The sequence below is a fragment of the Nomia melanderi genome, chromosome 2, assembly GCF_051020985.1.
Source record: "Nomia melanderi isolate GNS246 chromosome 2, iyNomMela1, whole genome shotgun sequence".
In the NCBI taxonomy this organism is placed as follows: Eukaryota; Metazoa; Arthropoda; class Insecta; order Hymenoptera; family Halictidae; genus Nomia; species Nomia melanderi.
The window spans coordinates 11841594-11861060 of record NC_135000.1 but is presented as its reverse complement, the minus strand read 5'-3'; the positions used below and the strand labels follow the sequence as shown (position 1 = coordinate 11861060).

Below are 19467 nucleotides of genomic sequence, written 5' to 3'. Positions count from 1 at the left end.
AGCAATTTGGAAGCTCTGGTCATTGGTGACTACCGTATCAGTGAACGTGCTAATTAAATAACTGTTATAATTATTCACTCATATTAATTGATATATATAGAATAGTTACATAGAATATATAGAATAGTTATTTTCAATACTTTCAATACTTTCAAGACATCTAATACTTTTTAATTTTAACGAATCATTCAAGGCTTAGAACTTACCAAGCCTTTCAAGATCTTTATGGAGTAAAGTCATATTCGAAATGTTTTGAACATTTACAATATTGAAAATTTTATTGTATCACTTTGAATACCGAGGTTCGATTGTCCATCACTATTGTTACACAGCATAAGACCGCTCTCTATTATTTTTGAAGAACGAAGATAGAGCGAGATCGAACCGAGATCGGATCAGGATTCATAGTATGAACAAATACATTATAAACGAATAAATAATAAAAATCGAGCCGAGGGCGGATCGAGACCTGACAGGTAGTGTGTGTTGCGCCTATAGCAATCGTATAAGATATATGTAACGCATTGTCGCAAATGTACTAACTGTGTAACCAGGAATGAATCTACTTTGCAGTAATTTTACAATTCTAAACGTGTAGCTCATTCATAGGGTAACTATTGCGTATACGTTATATCAGTTGACTTAACTACATGCGAATAATTGATAACAAAAATAGGAAATCAATATTTTGGTTCAATGAACTGATTGTATTTACAATCGAATTTCAAAGCAAATAGACGTGTCTCTTTATTTACACGGTACACTATAACGATATTTACGCGGTATAGTTTATACTCGATATCAATTTACGCTTTTCGAATTTAGTGACATCGAATAACATTTACTTCTGTTTATTGAAATGTCATTATTATTATTTTTTAGCTATGTGAAATAAGTATACATTTTAAAAACTTTTACTAGCTTCTCTTGTCAATGTTTTGTTTTCTTTTCTATTGTCAGACGCTATTTACGATTTTCATTCGGGTAAATCGAATCCACGTGGAACGAATACTCCCCGTAAATGGAAGGACAGGTGTAAAAGCAATGAGAATATGTGCAAACATGTCTATTAACTTTACCAACTGTAAGTATGAATTTGTGTATTGGTACTATGTCTTATAAACTGTATTCATGTATGTGTGCGAATATTTGCTTTCAGCTGTGTAACTTTAAACCGCTTGCTGCATGAACAACTGTATGATATAAGCTACGCCGAAATAAGAATTTCAGTTTTAAATAGCTTTAAATAGGCAGTCACTTGTAACAAGGCAGCCTCCTCAAACAGTACACACCGATTTTCATTCAAACCTATGTAAGACATAGGTTTCAAGGAAACTATTGACACGTAATTTTTTTTATCTATTGAAAAACTATTAACAACTAATTTGACACGTACTTTTTCTTATCGGCCAACTTTCACTTTAATAGAGTGAAGACACTCCTCAATGTTTAGGGTTGAAAACATATTTTTTACAATATTTCTAAAACTAGGCGTAGAGGGAAACAAATTTTTTTTAAAACTGTTTGCCTCGAAATGAACAACTCAGATTTCATTCATACACCTGTATATGCCTTACTTTCAAGGATAGTGTAAAAAATATACTTTCAATCCTCAAGTTTGAGGAGTGTTTCCACTTCTTCAAAGTGAATGTTGGTCGATAGAAAAAAATGCGTGTCAAATATTTTCTTGAAAGCTATGTCTCACATAATGTTCAACGAAATCGGCGTGTGTTGGTTAAAAAAGTTCCCTTGTAAGTATCATACACGTGGTTGTCACTCATTGTAATGTTGTAGGAGAGAAAATTAAAAGACATACACGCATTGCGGATCCATTTACTGTTGTGTCGGATTTACAGCTTTATGACGCGTCAATCGCTATTGAATTCGAAGCGAAGACTTTAGAAGCGCACGTATTTACTGAAATCGTGTAATAATACATTCGTTTCGGGTCTCTAATTCACAAGCTAATTTGATGATAGCTGAAAATAGTGCTTATCCATATTATCTCAAAAACAATTTCTAACGCAATGTATATTTGCGCCGCAACAAATTCCATACATGTAACTCGCCATTATTTATTTGAAATATTGTGCTATAAATTGTTACGGTTCTGAAATTGTACATTGTACCCTAAAATAGCGTCGCAGAACTGACTATAAGCAGGATATAAGAATCCAGTTCTAGCTACGTGTAAAGTATTGATCACGATACCGAGTTAGACATGAAGACGCAACGAGAAGGAATACCGCAATCTTAGGATAATAATTTTGTATGTGACATCTTAGTACTTTATCTACCGACTTGCTGGAATGAAAGCACGTTGCCAGTACCAACGACGTATTACTTCGATTCATTTTTTTTGATAGAAGGAAATATTATACTTTAGACATTATTTCTGTGCATTATTTCTGTGTAATGTTTTTCAGATGCTTCGATATGGTGGAACACGTGTAAAAAAATAAAAAACCGATATTTGTCTGTAGTATCTTCATTATTTGTGTAACCGCGTTCATATTTTTACAATTTTCGTATCTTATTATGATTATTATTATTGCTTTCAGATTTCTTGCAGAAGATTATTACCCAGTAGGTAGTGTTAACATTATAACAACCAGCATATTGATTGATCACGTTAATAGATTTTGGTAAATGTGGATACCGTATAAACAGAACTCAACCATTTGCACTCGATTTATTTTTAATTTTGTTCAGTGGATTCCCATTTATTTTTAGGAAAATTAATTAAAATAATTTACAGCGATAGAATTCAACATGTTATATTTATTTTATTTATCATTATTATGATAAGATTTAATTTTTATAATCTTTTAAAGTGTGTTACTTTTGAAACAATTTTCAACGCTCTATAACAAATTTGTATTGTCACCTTCAGCATGACATACAAGTGCCAAGGGTTAAAGTAAGAGTGGTTCATGGAAAATAAACTGGCATGTATTTACGCATTTCTTTATTTTGACTAAATTCAACATAAACTCCTATAAAAGCGCATTAAAATTATTTGCAGTGTAAAATAAGAAATTTGAAATTTGTCATAAAAGTCTATTTAACTCTTTGTCGTATATCTTTCGTAAGGCCACTCAATAAAACTAGTATATCGTTAATAATTTATTAGAAAAAAAGAATTTGACACTTATTCTATGTCTATGTGTATTCCAAGAATTAACAATTAGCAACAGAAAATAGATAATAGAAAAGTAAAATTTAATTTACATTACAAAAAAATTCAATGACGTTTATATTGATTTGACAAGTTCAGTTTAAGTTTGTAATCGGACGCCATTTTTCGTGATTTATACCGGATGACAGGCAAATGTAATTTAGACAATTGTGATTGAATATACAAATCAATTTAATAATACAGTAGAACACGGTTTCTGTTTTGTAATAGCCACTAGGTGGTCCTTATAGAGTTCCTTACCCTAAATACGAATCCGAAAACCAAATTGCTAGGTCATGTCCAGTTTTCGAAAAAAACTGGGTTTTTGTAAAAGCGGTCGAATGTTTCAGAGAACCAAGTGTTACGTGAAAACTAAAAACGATAGGCAGTTAAAATTTGTCGTAGAAAATAGAGGAGACTTGCCCGAATATGTAGCTATAAAAGTTTTGAATTTTGCGTACCATTAAATGTTTGTAAATGATGATCAAAGTTTAAATAAAGGGTAAATGCGCGTACTTTGTATGCACTTCTGTTACATTTCTGAAGAGGAACCCCCCGCGGGAAGTGTGAGAACGGTTTTTCTTTCGGGCAGGTTAAGAAAATGTCCGTGAAGAGCGCGTGCACGGAACTTTGGCGCCACACGGCCATCGTTCGCCGACCACGGCTAATCAGGGCTGTGCCTACGCGCTGTATAGACCTGGACCCCGGTCACTTCTTATACGTATATATAATGTTTAATTGTTTTATAAATTTTCATAATAGTTTCGAGAAAGCTTTTCACGATCGTTCCGTTTTAAATTCTTTGCCGACCTGCGACAACGAAAGACACTATATTTATTATTTTTATGAAGAATCTGAATTTTCTTTTAAATATAACCAAATATTATGCTTTTCAAAACTTAAAAAAATAAACGGGAAAACATATGATCATTGACATGATTAATAAAAATAACTCTGAATATTTAATTCCGAATATGATTTATGACCACTTTCACAGTTCATACCTACATTGTTTAAAATTAAAGAAGCTTTACAAATTACACTTACAACTTTTGACCTACATTTTTTGAAACTTAAACTTTTCGCTTGAGTATTTCATAATACTGTATTACTGTAGATAAAAAATAACTTTTTATTGAACCGTTTTTATTCAAGCGAATCGTTTAGTTTAAAATATGAAAAATTTCATGCATCTAGATAAGACCAACAAAATAATGAAAGTTGTTATAAAGTGCAATGAGTCTTTAATATATTTTAGACAACAAGAAATTCTACGATTGGTGTAAGTGACGACGACAAATAATTTAGTAGATTAAAATATTCTTATAGCATTAAAAGTACATATGTAAAAATTTTAAATATGTAAATTTACTCCATTTAAAAAAAACTAAAATACTGTTTTAAAAAAATATTACCAGAAAAAATTTAAACCCCTAAAGTGTGAAAATGATCGAGTATTAATAAAAAACTTTTCAGCGAGGATTGTATTATGATTTTCTACTTGCACTGTGTACATATTTAGAAACTGATTTTTTATTTGTTCAAAGTAAGAATATTTTCAAGTCATTTGTATAGTTGTTTTTATCCACGATTTCAAATTTTTATCAGAGTAATCATAGATTAATTCAAATGATTTATATATATTTAAATAATCTTCACATTTACTTTTAACTAAAGTTTCTGAAGTTTCAATAAGAAGATGGAGATTTAAAGACCTAGAGTTGAACCACATAGTAAGTTAGGTCCTCTTAGAAAATCAATTCTGACGACATTGTGAAATGTTAGTAAATACGCACTTACTTATCATTCGACGTCAGCTTTAAACCTGCGTTGTGATTCAACACTGTATTAAGAAGCGACAAAAATACATTGCGACTAATTTAAGACATACGACATGTGTGTATACTAGTTTCGTCGGAATATCAACATTATACGGATTTATAACATTCGGTTAACAACGATTAAAAGATTTTATTACGAAATGATTAAAAAAAAGTAACTATTGAAAAAGAATTATTTCATACCGTTATTGTATGTTAACCTCGACATTTCTCCAATCTTATATTCTTATTTTACAATACATAAGTGTCACTTAACACATCTTTCTAATACCTCTTAATACTTGCAAGTATTATAAATTATTTCCTAATACTTACAAGATCTTTGCCTGCAACTTACTTCTTTACGTAGTAAGATTCACAATATTTACACACAAGTACCTTAAACATACTCGATATACAGTGTGTTTCGTTTAACTTAAAACGTAAAATATCTCACAAGAGATTAAAATTATCAGAAAGATGTTTTTAACAAGGTTACCTTACTCTAAGTTTGGCATCATACTCAGTACATTATTTTTCTGTTGGCCAGGTAGTGGGGGAGATTCCATGATAAACTTACTTTTTGTAAATAGAAATACAGGTATACGTTTTGAATGCACTATTATTCACCTAGTCCTAGACACATCTAAAGATTCTCTATAAATAGATATTAACACATTTATGTTGAAACATCATTAAGGGGATATTTTAACTATATTTTATATTATTATAATTATAACTCAGTTACATAGAGTTTAAATAAGTAACTATGCATGACCTGTGATGACCTAATTCCTTCATTGTATTTCTCTCACCAAACACTACTGTATTATAAACATAATTTCTTTTACATCTTTAATCTCTTGTAAAATATTTTTTTATTTCCAACTAAACAAAGTATACTGTATAAGTATTTCGAACTAAAGATTTCATTTGGAAAAATAAAAAATATTTAAAATATTTCAGAAAATAAATAGTTTAAGCTTAAAAAATTTTATTTTCCCATGATTTATCATTACAAATGCTTGTTTTTCACTATGCATAAGCAATTTGCTATAAATTAATTTTTTGCTAGGAATAGTTATTATTTTTCTTTTAAAAGATGTGGGTACTTAATATAAAGCATATTTCGTATTATTTGTTAAAATTTCCTCTTAAATTAAGGGTGTAGCACCAATTGCTGAACATTTGGCGCCAATTACAGCACGACTAACTGAGATTGTGACCGAAAATGACAATGGAAGAGGCAGGCAAAAAAACTGGGAAAGAGCTAAACCCAATCTGCGCCTCTAACGAAAGTAGTAAGTGATCGTTTTAGCACAGTGCATCCAGAAACCATTGATATCCCGGAACAATGAAACAGCGGTGACATGTAAGTATAAGAAAAGGTTGCTTATAATCATGATTCCGACAATATAATTCAGTCACTGAAATCGATAAAAACACCCCTGCTCTGAACAATTACCGAATTTAAATAAACATATTTTAAGTAACAATCGAAACAAATGTATGTAGCAAGAGATGGAAAGCACATTTCTTTAGTACTGTATATTTAGTTTAATGATAAGTAGTATGGCTATTAGGTGTGCAAATAAATGTCCTTTTTTTGGTCGATCATAACTTCTATTTACTGCATACTTTTTGCATGTCAAATCAGACCGATCTATCCAATAATATGTACAGAAAATGGTACCAACGATTCAAAGGTGGACATTTAAATTAAGAGGACAATAAACGCTCAGGTTGTTCAACAAATTTAGAAACCGAGAAGCTAGAGCAATTGATCGCAACACAGCATAATCGCAAGAACAACTCGCAGAAACATTGGGGCACAATAGAGAGACAATATCTATTTGCATAAAACAGTTAGGCAACATTCATAATCTGTTGCGTTGGATCTCGCATAGACTGTGTGAAGTGAACAAAAGAAACAAAGACGACAAAAAACGATCCTAAACGGCGTAGGTCATAGGTCAACCCCGGATACCCATCGATTTCAAACGAAGAACCGAAAATGTTTTGCTCTTTGTCTGGTGGAACTTTAAAAGCGCAATCCATTACGAACTCTTCCCGGCTGGGCAATGACTGTAGACTACTACCAATGAATTTATACGACGAACTGGAATGCAAAAGTTTGTTTGCCAACCAAGGGACTATACATGCCCAGGAATGTGGGAACCAAGTAGTTGCGTTTTCCCCATTCCGCCTTATACCTTCCACTACCCCATTCCTCATCAGCGAGCATCCTCCAACAACCTCCGCAACCACCGCAGAACCCAACGGTAACACCAGGGAAAAGTAAACTGCGTTCTCCTCAATTTCCTCGATCTAGCCACACTTGGTCAGATCAAGACTTCCCTCCCACTCTTTCCTACCCCTTCTACGACTCTATTCCTCATCAGTGGCCATCCCCCAATAACCCCTACGCCCACCGACTTGTCACGTGATGTAGCCCGCGCAACGCAGGCAATGTTTGCCTGCTATCAGCATTTCACAAGGTCTCGTGACTAATCCGGTAACGCCAAGGAGATGGTAATTTTATTTCGCTTCATTTCCCCTATCTGGTCATATTGTATGCAACCAAACTTATGCGTTCAGATGAGAAGTTGTCTTTCAGGCATTATACTCTCCAAACCTAGTCCCATCAGATTATTATCTATTCAGAACCCTGTAATGCAATCTCTCGTGGAAGCATTTCAATTTATTTGAAAAGATAAAAAAATTCATAGATTATTTCATTGCCAGCAAGCAGCCATCTTTGTTTAGGAATGGCACTTGTAATTCACTCAATAGGTGGGGAAAGGTAATAAAAAACAAAGGTGAGTATTTTCAGCCATAATCTTGTAGGTTACACGCTTTTTGTAATAAAAATGTTAAATTAAAGAAAGAAGGAATTGTATTTATTTGCACATTTAATACTGAAAATCATAATTACGACGTATTTAGTGAAAATCTAGTGAAAATAACGTGTTATTTTCGTCCTCAAACATGATTATTAAAATAGAAGCATTTATAATCTACAAGCTACATAAGACTTACTGAAACCAGGTAAGTATAACAATTTGTAAAGGCACCATCTAAGAACACTCTAACAAACAACTGTCTCAATATTCATAGTTTAAGTATCAATATTAATAAAATGACCAAAGGAGGTGAAACTTGTCAATGAGGGATGAAAATGTGAGACTTATTGTTAGCTTGATTACAATAAATACATAGGTGTATGTTTAGCGTTTCTGATCAGCTTCAGACATGAAAATAAACTTTATACGCACACAACATGCACAGTGTAAAACATATGCTTAGACACGTTTGTGGGGGAGCAGTTTCGTCCTCGTTCTCTCCTACATAGTAAAATTAATTTATAAACAAAAACGTTGTAAATATTAAAATATACAATTTTTAATTTCATTTGACGTATGCACTTTTATCAGTCGGAACAATAAGTATTTCAAATCCTATATTGCTACTACACGCTTATTTCTTATTAAATGATATATTTAGTTGAAAAGGTTCAATACGAAAGATTTAAGTTTGAAAATTTTTTAAATACAGAAATACCTAGCTAAGAAATTAAAAATGGATAAGAAAACTAATTGGAATATACTTTTGAATGCAATGTGCGCTTTACATGTTATTACATAAATTGTACAATTTCATTCAGAATGTAGAAAAAGAAATACGAGTATGTTTATCATTATATTCGAAAGATGGGAAACGGAACTTTGCAGGTCAGATGATCTCATTCTTATACTCTTTTCTTTCTTAATTAGAGAAAAAGGCAAAATAATACGTATGTATATTATATAACCAAGCTCTCAGCTTTAAGTATCTTGATGTTTGGTATATATATTTACAAGTAAACATACATTTATCAAATTGTAACTGTGAACATACGTATTATCAATTCTTATATCTCACATTGATACAGATAATTTTAATTCAATGTACTCAAGAATCACAAGACACGCAATCGCGTTTCTTTTAAATGCAATCATGTCTATAAATAAATGGCATACAGTTTTTGTCAGAAATTTAACGTCATTCGTGTCACAGTGAAGGCCATAAAGAAACAAAAATAATGATTTTTACTTCTCAGTTATCGATAATTAATACTTTAACGGTAAGTGCAATACACATTTAAAATGATTCGTTAAACTAATTATTCTCTTTACTTCCAATTAGCAACAACCAATTTCAGGCATCAAGGAATGTATTTTATACACGTGTGGCTGTAATATATGATGCATGTAACATTCGAGTATAACATGTTGTAATAACGAATTGTATATTACGCGTTTCGCTTATACGGTACTGAAATTGTTTATAGAATCGTGGAATCCCATATAAAAAAGTTAACAACTGCTAATAAGTTGACACAAATAAAAATAACTCTAAAGATAAAATTTTCTACCAGCAATACATGCGCATGTTCCACGTTTGCGTAACAGTTTGTTCATTGGTTATACAGAGATACATATTTTTGTGTTCTGGAAACGAGCACCGACACATAAAAATGCATTGTATACATGTGATTGGCAATCGCCTGTGTATAAGGTGCTATAAATATGAACTCGATCTGATCAGTTTTGTTGGATCATAAAGAAAACGGTATCTACATTTAATTTTTCCATTGATCAAAATTATATTTTAACTAGAAAGATTGAAAAATTCATGTCTTTTATGACAGCAGTAATAAAGATTACAAAAGTAAATTAGTAAAGGGAAATAAAAGCATTAAAAAAATATATCTTTGAACAGGTGTTAATACAGGGTAATCGGAAGAAAAACAAATATCCTTAATACTTCTTGCTGAATTTATATAAATAAACAATATATGAACATAAGATAAAGAGTTGTATCGTTCGTGTTAAAATAAAGTTATATATATAACTTTATATATATATACCTGTACATTTGTATTACAGACAAATTTTAAACATAAATATAATAGTGAATTAAGGGGAACAATAAAGTAACTAAAGAAACAATAAATTTCTACGAATGATTGGAAAAAGCAGTACTCACATATTGTTAATTTTTAGTTTTTTAAGTCTGAACTGTCGTTGCATGATAAAAAAGGAGTATATAATTTAATTCAACCAAATAGTTTACATTAACAGGATTACAAAAATAATACATATAAAAAAGGAAATTCAGTGCAGTGATGTAATCATCTTTTTGAATTACCTATCAACTATTAAATATTATTTTCAATGATATAAATTTACCGAAAGATACAAAAATTATTTTAAAGTATGATTCCAATAGGGTATAGTATCATATTAACATTTTTTTTTATTTGTCTTAAATGTAATACATGAAAGTTCATCATATAATTCAGTAATAAGATATTCTGTAATAAGTGCTTTAATTGGAAAGACGTTTGTACATGAAGAAATCAATTAAAAACATATAACAACTTTTTTTACTTGAGAACACGTTTTCAGGAGAATTAATCATGAATCTTTATTCAGTACACGTGCACTTGACTAATCCCTGCCTAAATACAAGTACTATATAACAAATTATACTGTCCAACATACTTGAACTATTTTGTGTTTTGCAATAGCCTGGGTAATCCTTATAGAAGTTCCTTGCCCTAAATACGAATCCGAAAACCAAATTGCTGGATCACTCTCAGTTTTCGAAAAATACAGATTTTTCTACAAACGGTTGACTTTTTGAAAGAAACATATTCAACTTACATATTCATATTCAATTTACATATTCAATATATTGTAAACAAAATTGATTTTGTACCGAAAAGATTGTTGTGGTTACATTGATTAAATATTTCCCCCTTTTTTGATGAATACTATGTCATATAAATACCGAACTCTAATTTTCTAACACTTTCTATCTGTACTTAATCGTGCATCAAATTTTGTTACATTTAAGGCAGAGTCTGCTGTTTTCTTGTTTTCTTTCCATTTATATCTCTTTCTTTTCCATTTCTGGTCTTTCGATTATCAACTGGAAATCAGCCTGTAGATACTGTGCTTAATTAATAATTAAATATATCAATAAGGTGAGGTTCTCAGAAGATTTCTACACAACAGGGTGTCTACAAACATTAAATGAAAAATCTTGAAGAAAACATTACATAGGAAACAGTACTTTACTATAAAAATCCATTACAAATAAATAATTAACCTTCGAATCTGAACTCAGGAAAGTGAAACAAAATCATTACTGATCAAGTCAGAAAAAACACTCCTGTATCTTCGTAGTCAACGTCAGTTGATAAATATGATCGCTTTCTATCTGGGGGGACACCTTTTTTTACACAAATATTACGGATAAATAATTAAAACTTACTAAAAATAACTATAATACTTTATACTATTTGATAAACATCAAATAATCGAAGACTAACTATAACTATATAAAAAAAATCTAATTCTCCGAAACGCACTATTTCGCCTCCCCAAATAAAATGCAAGAAAAAAATAAAAATCCCTGCCATTATACATATTTTAATAATAGACAAAACTAGATAAAATATTTTCTATTATATCGAAATGAAGTTGAGGTTTTTATGTAAAATACTTTAAAATATTAAAATAGATTTTCAAAATACAAATAACCTAAGCCTAATTAAAAAAATTCTACATAAAAGGAACATGAAATTCTGTTCCTCCTCATATTCACAAAGAACGTTATCTACCTTATCCTGGAAGTGGAATATAAATATTAATATGATATTTAATAGCCTTTAACAGAAAAAATTCAGTCGCATTTTATGTACTAAAATTCCTAAAATAATATTTCTACAGGAAATGATAGTACAAAAACAAGAAATGATTCATTTAGATGCTAAACACAAGACCATTCTTCCCGAAGCTGCGATAAATAATTATTGTAAAAGTGACCATCTTTTACACTATAACTACATGATAGGCTCTTGAACCTATAGGTTATTGAGCCTTCTACAAAAATAATAAAATAGAAATATTTCACAAATATAATGTCAACCAACATTCATTTATAACTCATAACGAATTTCATCACTAAAATTAAATAATATAGCACATCCATCCCAATCATATATACAAACATTTAAACGTAACAATTTTCCAGGCTTTAATTGAATAACCTGCGAACTAATCATCAAATAAAATAATTTAGCTTGTTAAACTTCACTTCAACTAAAATAAATCCACTACTAAAAAACGCATGGTAAATATTTACATTAAAGCAGCCTGTTCTGATCACGTTAACTTTGTAATATATTGATAGGGACACGATTCTGAATAACTTTTCTCTATATTTGTTACTGACACTCAATATCAATTGTTCAGTGCTGTATAACTTTTGAGCCAATTGTGACCAGTAAAAAATTTGAAGTGCCAAGAACTCAAAACAATACGTTAAATAGTAATGTATGCTATAAAACACTTCATTCCAATAACATTGATACTGTTGATAACAACATAACATATGTAGTACTAAATATATTCTTACGAATACCAGGAAAACTAAGATCGAACAATGAAGATTAAAAAAAATTGCAGTTATTATTCTTGAAAACTGAAACTCTGTTTTACATAGAAAAAAAACCAGCAAAAGAGAAGTAGCGACAAGAATACATAAGAATAGATTAGAATGCGTAAAAACATCTATTACCTAAATGCACGAAACATAGAATCAATATTTATTAAAACCTACAAAAACTCTAAAAATTTTCTTTTAAAGACATTGTATTTAACACATGTAAATGAAATAGACTTTAACCAAATTACTTTCCTAGTAAGAGATAATTTTAATGCTAAACGCATATTTTGGAACAATATCTGTATCAAATCAAAAAGAAAAAGCCTACACAATTTTAACATCACTGATGTAACTATGAGAATCAAATGCAAAACCACAAATGATATCCTTGTTACACTTACCTGTGAAATTCGACATCTCAAATAATATAATTTATATATAAGAAAGCAATTGAAAATGCTGAGTGGAGTCTTTACATCAAAATTGATTTAGATTTGTATAGATTTAGAAATCATCCAGTTAAACAAAATAATCGCACGAGTGCTTATAGCCACTATTACAAATAAAGATTATTTCAAACTTATCAGATTAGGTACAGAAAACTTCTATTCTTAAGTATAAAGAGTAAAAAGAAATATATACAAAAATTTCAAAACATAAGAAATTCCATGTATATATATATGTACGTGTTACTGAGAAGTAAACATTCAAGTCAAATCGAATAAAAACCAATCCTAAATATTCTAGTAATCCCAAACATCCGTTCTTAGAAATATAAATCATCGTGTTTTTCAAATGATCAAAATGACACATGGAAAGTATATAAATTTATAAAAAGTAATACTATCTCCATTCCATTACTTATCTCGAATAAAATGAATAACACGATGAAGGCAAACACCACTAACGAAAAAATAGAAATGTCTACAAAAAATTACAAATATCATTCATAATTCCACACAGCCTGCCATAGGAACTAGCAGGTAACAAACTGTATAAAATATCAAAATATACCATTAGATATTAGTAATTCTAACATTAATAAATCAGAAAATTATATCTTAAACGCTTACTAAAAACGTCACAACATAACTGTACTACATCTGTATACAATGTTACAAATTATTCTATTTTTCAACAACTTAGATATATGCTAAAATAATACTATTATAAAGTAAAAGAAGTTATTAATAAATTTACGTAGCTATAAACCTAACTTTCCTTAAACGTTAAAAGATTTACAGTTTTAACTCTATTGAACTTCAGAAATGCACATTGCTAAATTATTTAAAATATTCTTATAAGCAGAACATTTAAAACATATATACTTTGTAGATATAACTACATTCATGGTAAAGTTAAAAAACTGTAAAGGAAATTTTTGCTACCATACTACAATACCAGTTTTTCGTAAACACATTTACACGAATGCAAAGTATAATTACCCGTTTTTTAAAGTGAAGCTTTATGTACTTTTTACATAAATTATTTTCTTGCGCCTTTTTACATAAAAAAAAGCTTAAAGTTCTTTCATTAAAAACTCAATATTCTTCGAAGTATTTTCGGGGAAATTGTTGCTTCAACATTAGATTATTACAGTGTGCATTTATATAACTGCACAAATCAAAACCGAATTAAATTGTTACTAAATAATGTTTAAAAATACTCAAAATTTAGACTCAAACCGATACACATAAATATTTTTGTTCACAGATATATAGATTTTCAGGAAGTTTCATTGTGCAACTCTTAAGTATACAGAGTGCCTCAAATTTTTTTAATGAAAAATAACGTTATACTTTTAAGATGTTACTTCTTCATTTTTTTAAATAATTTAAAAATCGTATTGTTACACCAAGGATAATATAACATTGGATATATGTTAATAGGATGTCACCGAACATGAAGTTAAATAATGTTAAAAAATTCTATTACTTTGTAATTTCTGATAACAAAAAGATTACGAATATACAATTAAAACATTGCTTTATAATCCTTATAAAAATCATCAAGTATTGATAACAACCAGGCGAGGGAAATTGTTAAAATTATTCATTTCGTTTTGGTTTGCAAAGTTGTGTACCTGCCTCTTTAATTAAAAAGTTTCGTTGTACAGGACTAATGACGTTAAACTTTAGATGGTTTATTACCCCTTAAATTAATACTGTCTATACTGTTAATAGGTACTCTCTCATTATGTTAAAAGCTATAATTGTCTGTTTGAATTTTCATTCGCATGGAATATTTTAATCGTTCAAAGAATACTGAAAAGAATTTTGTCGCTCAAAAAACAGACAAGGTTGTATAATTTTTAATTTATTAATTTATACAATACATTATCCATTAGAATTACCTATAAGAATAATAAACTTGTTTATGTGCAAAAACGACAGTTTAAAAAATATCTATTCATGTTAAAAATAGAAATAACGTAAAATTATTTATTTTCTAAGTTCTAAAAAATGAAAAATTACATTTTACATTAAAAGCATTTATTTCTAAGTCTACATTGATGAAACGTTTTTTTTACTTCTATGACTGCGATTTTTTAAAAATAATCTGTACAAATATTATTTTAAAAGTGACTAAAACATATATAAATATTAGCAAAGAAGCATCGAGCTGTTAATAACGTATAAACGAACAACTTTTCATTTCCAGTCTAATAGAGCAGCGACGATGAAATCATTTCGTTTGAGAAGACGGAATAGATGTCACATATTTGTAACCTTTGAACTTGTACAGAATAGAACACGTGTTCGTCGATACATTAAATGTATTTAAGTACATTGTCTTTTATCATACGAACTAATACAGTACTCACTTTTATTATATAACTATTATCAATAACTGTTTAAAATTCGGAATAAATATGTAAATTAAACAAATCGAAGGTTTTAAGGTTTGAAAACTAAACTAAAAAATATATTTACAAAATGATCAAAGTATATAAAATCATATATTGTTCGAAACCTTAGTTTTTTCTGCTAGTTATAAATAAACTTTAATCCCGTTCAATTTCTCAACTTAGATTTTTACAAAAGACTTAGTACTAATAAAGAATTAGTTAAATAAAATTACTTGCAATAGTAGTACTAATTCTAACGTTATTATAAATAAAGTAGGGATTTATTTCGAATAATACCAACAGAAATAAATTCAACTACAAATAAGTATATATTTTAATTGTGGGAATTTGTTTGTGTCTCATTAGTAGTGAGTCATTATAAATGTGTATAATTGCGCATAATGTAATTGTCAAGGAACCATTTCTAGCCAGTTTAAATCCGGTACTGCTACTTTACTGTTTTGTGAAACGAATAATGATAACAATAACAAACATTTAAGTATAAGCAAACTTATTTTTGTTTTAACCCAAAAGTATTTATAACAGAGAAGATGCATAAATAAGCTATTTAAATACATAAGGTGCAAAAAAATAAAACTTTTAAGCAATTTTTAAGTTTAACAATGAACCGAGAATGATCGATACATACTCCGTAGATACTATAAAGATTTTTCTATCGTGTAGTAAATCCTCCAAAAGTAATATGAACAATAACAAAATTACAAAATATTAATATAATCAAATATATGTATACGAAGTGAATTTGATGAACAGATTGGCAAAATCATATTAAAAGTAAACCAGAGTTGAGAAATGCATTATAAACATGATGAAATAATGTTATAATAAATTTTGTGAAAATTTTATTACATCGATTTTTCTATATGTACAAATTATTGAAAATAGTCGTAATTATTTTTTACCATATAATAATTCCAATTAAATTCCTTTTTAACAGTCGCAATTAGACTTCGACTTTAATGACTAACGATTTTAGTTATTGTCACATATGTTGAATATTTTTCATGAATATAAGTTTAGTTCAAATTATTACATATTGATTAAAAATGCGTTAAGGTATTTGTATGTGCATAAATGTGTATTGAAATGTACACTTTTAAATGATACTCACTGTATAACATACAATGATTTTTAAAAAATACAGAGAAAATTTTAACCGGATTTTAAAATCAATCTCCCCGATACAATGTATACAAAAGTGTGTGTATTGTTACTGTACAATTGTTGCAGATGTTCCACGTATCTTCCTTACGTTCCAATAGAATACCGACATTTGTGAATCATAGATCAACGTACATTTACCAAGTAATTGTCGCTGACATTACTGACAATCTTGCGTCATTATATCAACTTCGAACATACGCCTAAACCAATTTTGCTTATATTCAATGTTTCATGAAAAGATTCTCAATAAATATGAACATTGAATTTACACAAAAAGGCTTAATTTTCGAAACTATAATTAGTTAAAATAAGTATACAGTTGCACGAAGCACATATTTCACAGTAAAGTCACAAAATAAAAAATAAAAATTGACACAACTTAAATAACTTAATTGAATCATTATTTAGATTATTCCTGTTGCTTGATAAGATTAAGAAAAATGAACTTTTTCTTCTTATTAACATGTATAAGTATGTAACTATCCATCAGAATAAAGTTGAGTATATGAATCAAAATGTCTGAAATTTCTTAATTTTGTGCATTAATTTTATGATGTTACTACGTAATGTAAAACTTCTACGCGACACAGTGTATTATTCAATTCCGTTTGTTATAATATTATGTCATTTTTCAAAGTGCATTGAAAAAAACTGGAAATAAAAATTTCTGTTTGAAAATTAGCTATAAGTTTAAATTTTACAGGAAGTGTTCACGAGAAAGTAATGAAATTATTAATAGGCCCTACTCAACTGCTTAAGAAATAATAAATGAAGTTGAATGTGAAATGTGAACTACGAAATAAATCAGATTCAAAAGAAAAAAAGGAAATATCTTTTTGTATATGACGAATGATATATACATTGACTTGACGCATTTAGAAATGATACCTCACACGTTGTTAATTAATGGTTAGTCTACCATTTAATATCCTTTAATCAACGGTTATAAAAACAGTTGAAGATTTCGTTATAGAATTATGAATACGAAGATAAGAAAGACGTCAAGGAAAAATAACAGTGGGTATAAAAAAATATTACTAATTGTACTACAAGAAAAGTAATGAAATTAATATGTATCAAAACATTTATAGGGAGTGTTAAAGTATACGCTGCAAAGTATTAATTTAATGTAAAATTATTCTTGTAACATACTTTTTTACGTGAATGCTTAATTATCTGTGACAGAAATTTGTACTACACTATTCATTTTTCTTATATTTCTGTTAAACGTTAGTGGACAATGAATTTATCAAGGTATTTTAGAATCAATAAATATTGTGCAATTTCAGTAACTTTATTTTATTATTTTTTCATGATCATAATCAAATAGATTTTACCAGTTGATAATACTTCTTAGTATTCCTATAGTTTAATAAATTAATATTAAATCTGAAATATTAATATGAAATCTGCTAAATATTAATATGAAATTCTAGTACGTAATAATTCTTTAACTGTTAATGTAAGTATGCGAAGTATTCGTCTCGTATACTTTCTAACATCATTAAAAATCGTATAAATGAAATAAACTAATATAATGTAAGAAAAAAAGCCATTTATCAAAATAGGTTGACCAGAAAAGGTTCGTGCGGTTTCAGGCGTTCTTCAGTTCAGGAGTTCTAAAATGCAATTAACTTCAAATTGCTTGTTTAAAGCCGATAGTCATTTGATAGGAACACATAGCCACAAATTATACCTAAAGAGTTTGTTAATCCAGTTCAATTGGTAAGTTTGGCGGAAGTTGAAAGATGAAAAACTAAAAGGAGAATTTTCGGCATATTATGCTGTTTTATTTTAAAAAAGGCAAAAACGCGTCGCAAACATCTAAGAAGATCTGTGAGGTGTACAGGGAGAATGTCATCAAAGAACGCGTGTGCCAAAAATGGTTTGCAAGATTTCGTACCGGGGATTTTTCACTTCGTGATTCACCATGCTCAGATCAACAACAAGAAATTGACAACGAACAAATAAAATGTCGAATTGAAAATAATCTTCAGTACACAACACGAGAAGTGACAGAGGAGCTCCAAGTATTAAAAACAATCGTGGAAAATCGTTTGCATCAACTAGGTTAGATTAGTTTTAAAACTTGCTTTGCATTCACTTGTTAAAAACCGCACGAACTTTCTGGCCAACCCAATATTTTGAAACAAGTTTGAAGTTATTATTTCAATAATTTCAAATATCTGACATTAACATATAATAATTTCAATAAATTTCGTATAAATAAATCGAGGAATAGCGTATAAATTACATTCTGTAAAATATTAAAAAAAAATGATAACCTAATTTCATTTCGCGAAAATTAATATTTTATTACAGTAATACACAATCGTCGCATGAAACATGCATCGCGTGACAGAAGAAATGGAAAAAGAGACTGTTTATCTATAATAACGTAATAGGTATTCATATATCTATCCATATAACAAGGAACATAAAAATTTGACTATACAATCAATTATACATTTTAAGAAATTTAATTCCACTCAAATAAGTATCGTATATTAACCGTTTGAGTGCTAAAAAAATGTTGTGGATATGTACCAAAAATGCGAAAGTGATTGGCTGTGTATGAAAAAAAATTAATAGGATAGTTATTTAATTAGATCACGAAACGGGTAAATTTTCGATTTTATATAAGCATTTATTACTACCAATTATCCATGCATATTTATATTTAATTAATGTTTTTTGTTAACGAGGGTCGCGATTTATAAATTTGAAAAATTGTTTTAAGACATTGAATATAAATAATAAGATGTAGGCATTTTCTCATCATTTAATTTTCTTTGTTAAAATATATTTTTCTTCGACCATAGTTTTTATAGAATTATCTATAAATGCAAATGCGCATACATAAATATTAATGGTGCAATAACAAATAGAAATAATTCTTTGTTGTATAGTTGCATTACTTTTAAAACCTATTAACAAAA

At 29.0% G+C, this 19467-nt stretch overlaps 1 protein-coding gene across 6 annotated transcripts in view; it reads right to left on the bottom strand.

Annotated features, from left to right (window-relative positions):
- Positions 1 to 19467, bottom strand: part of cnc (NFE2 like bZIP transcription factor cap-n-collar) — a 221915-nt gene that overhangs the window by 180899 nt on the left and 21549 nt on the right. The window contains exon 1 of one of the 6 annotated variants that reach the window (XM_031985287.2): positions 7212 to 7361. The exons of 4 other annotated variants lie outside the window; for them this stretch is intronic. Coding sequence is in view for 1 of the 2 variants with exons in the window: in XM_076364703.1 (XP_076220818.1) it covers positions 7162 to 7233 (72 nt within the window). In the remaining variant the exon portion in view is untranslated. Of the gene's footprint in view, positions 1 to 7161; positions 7362 to 19467 lie in introns of those variants that run through there. One more of the 6 variants, XM_076364703.1, reaches the window with a different exon arrangement.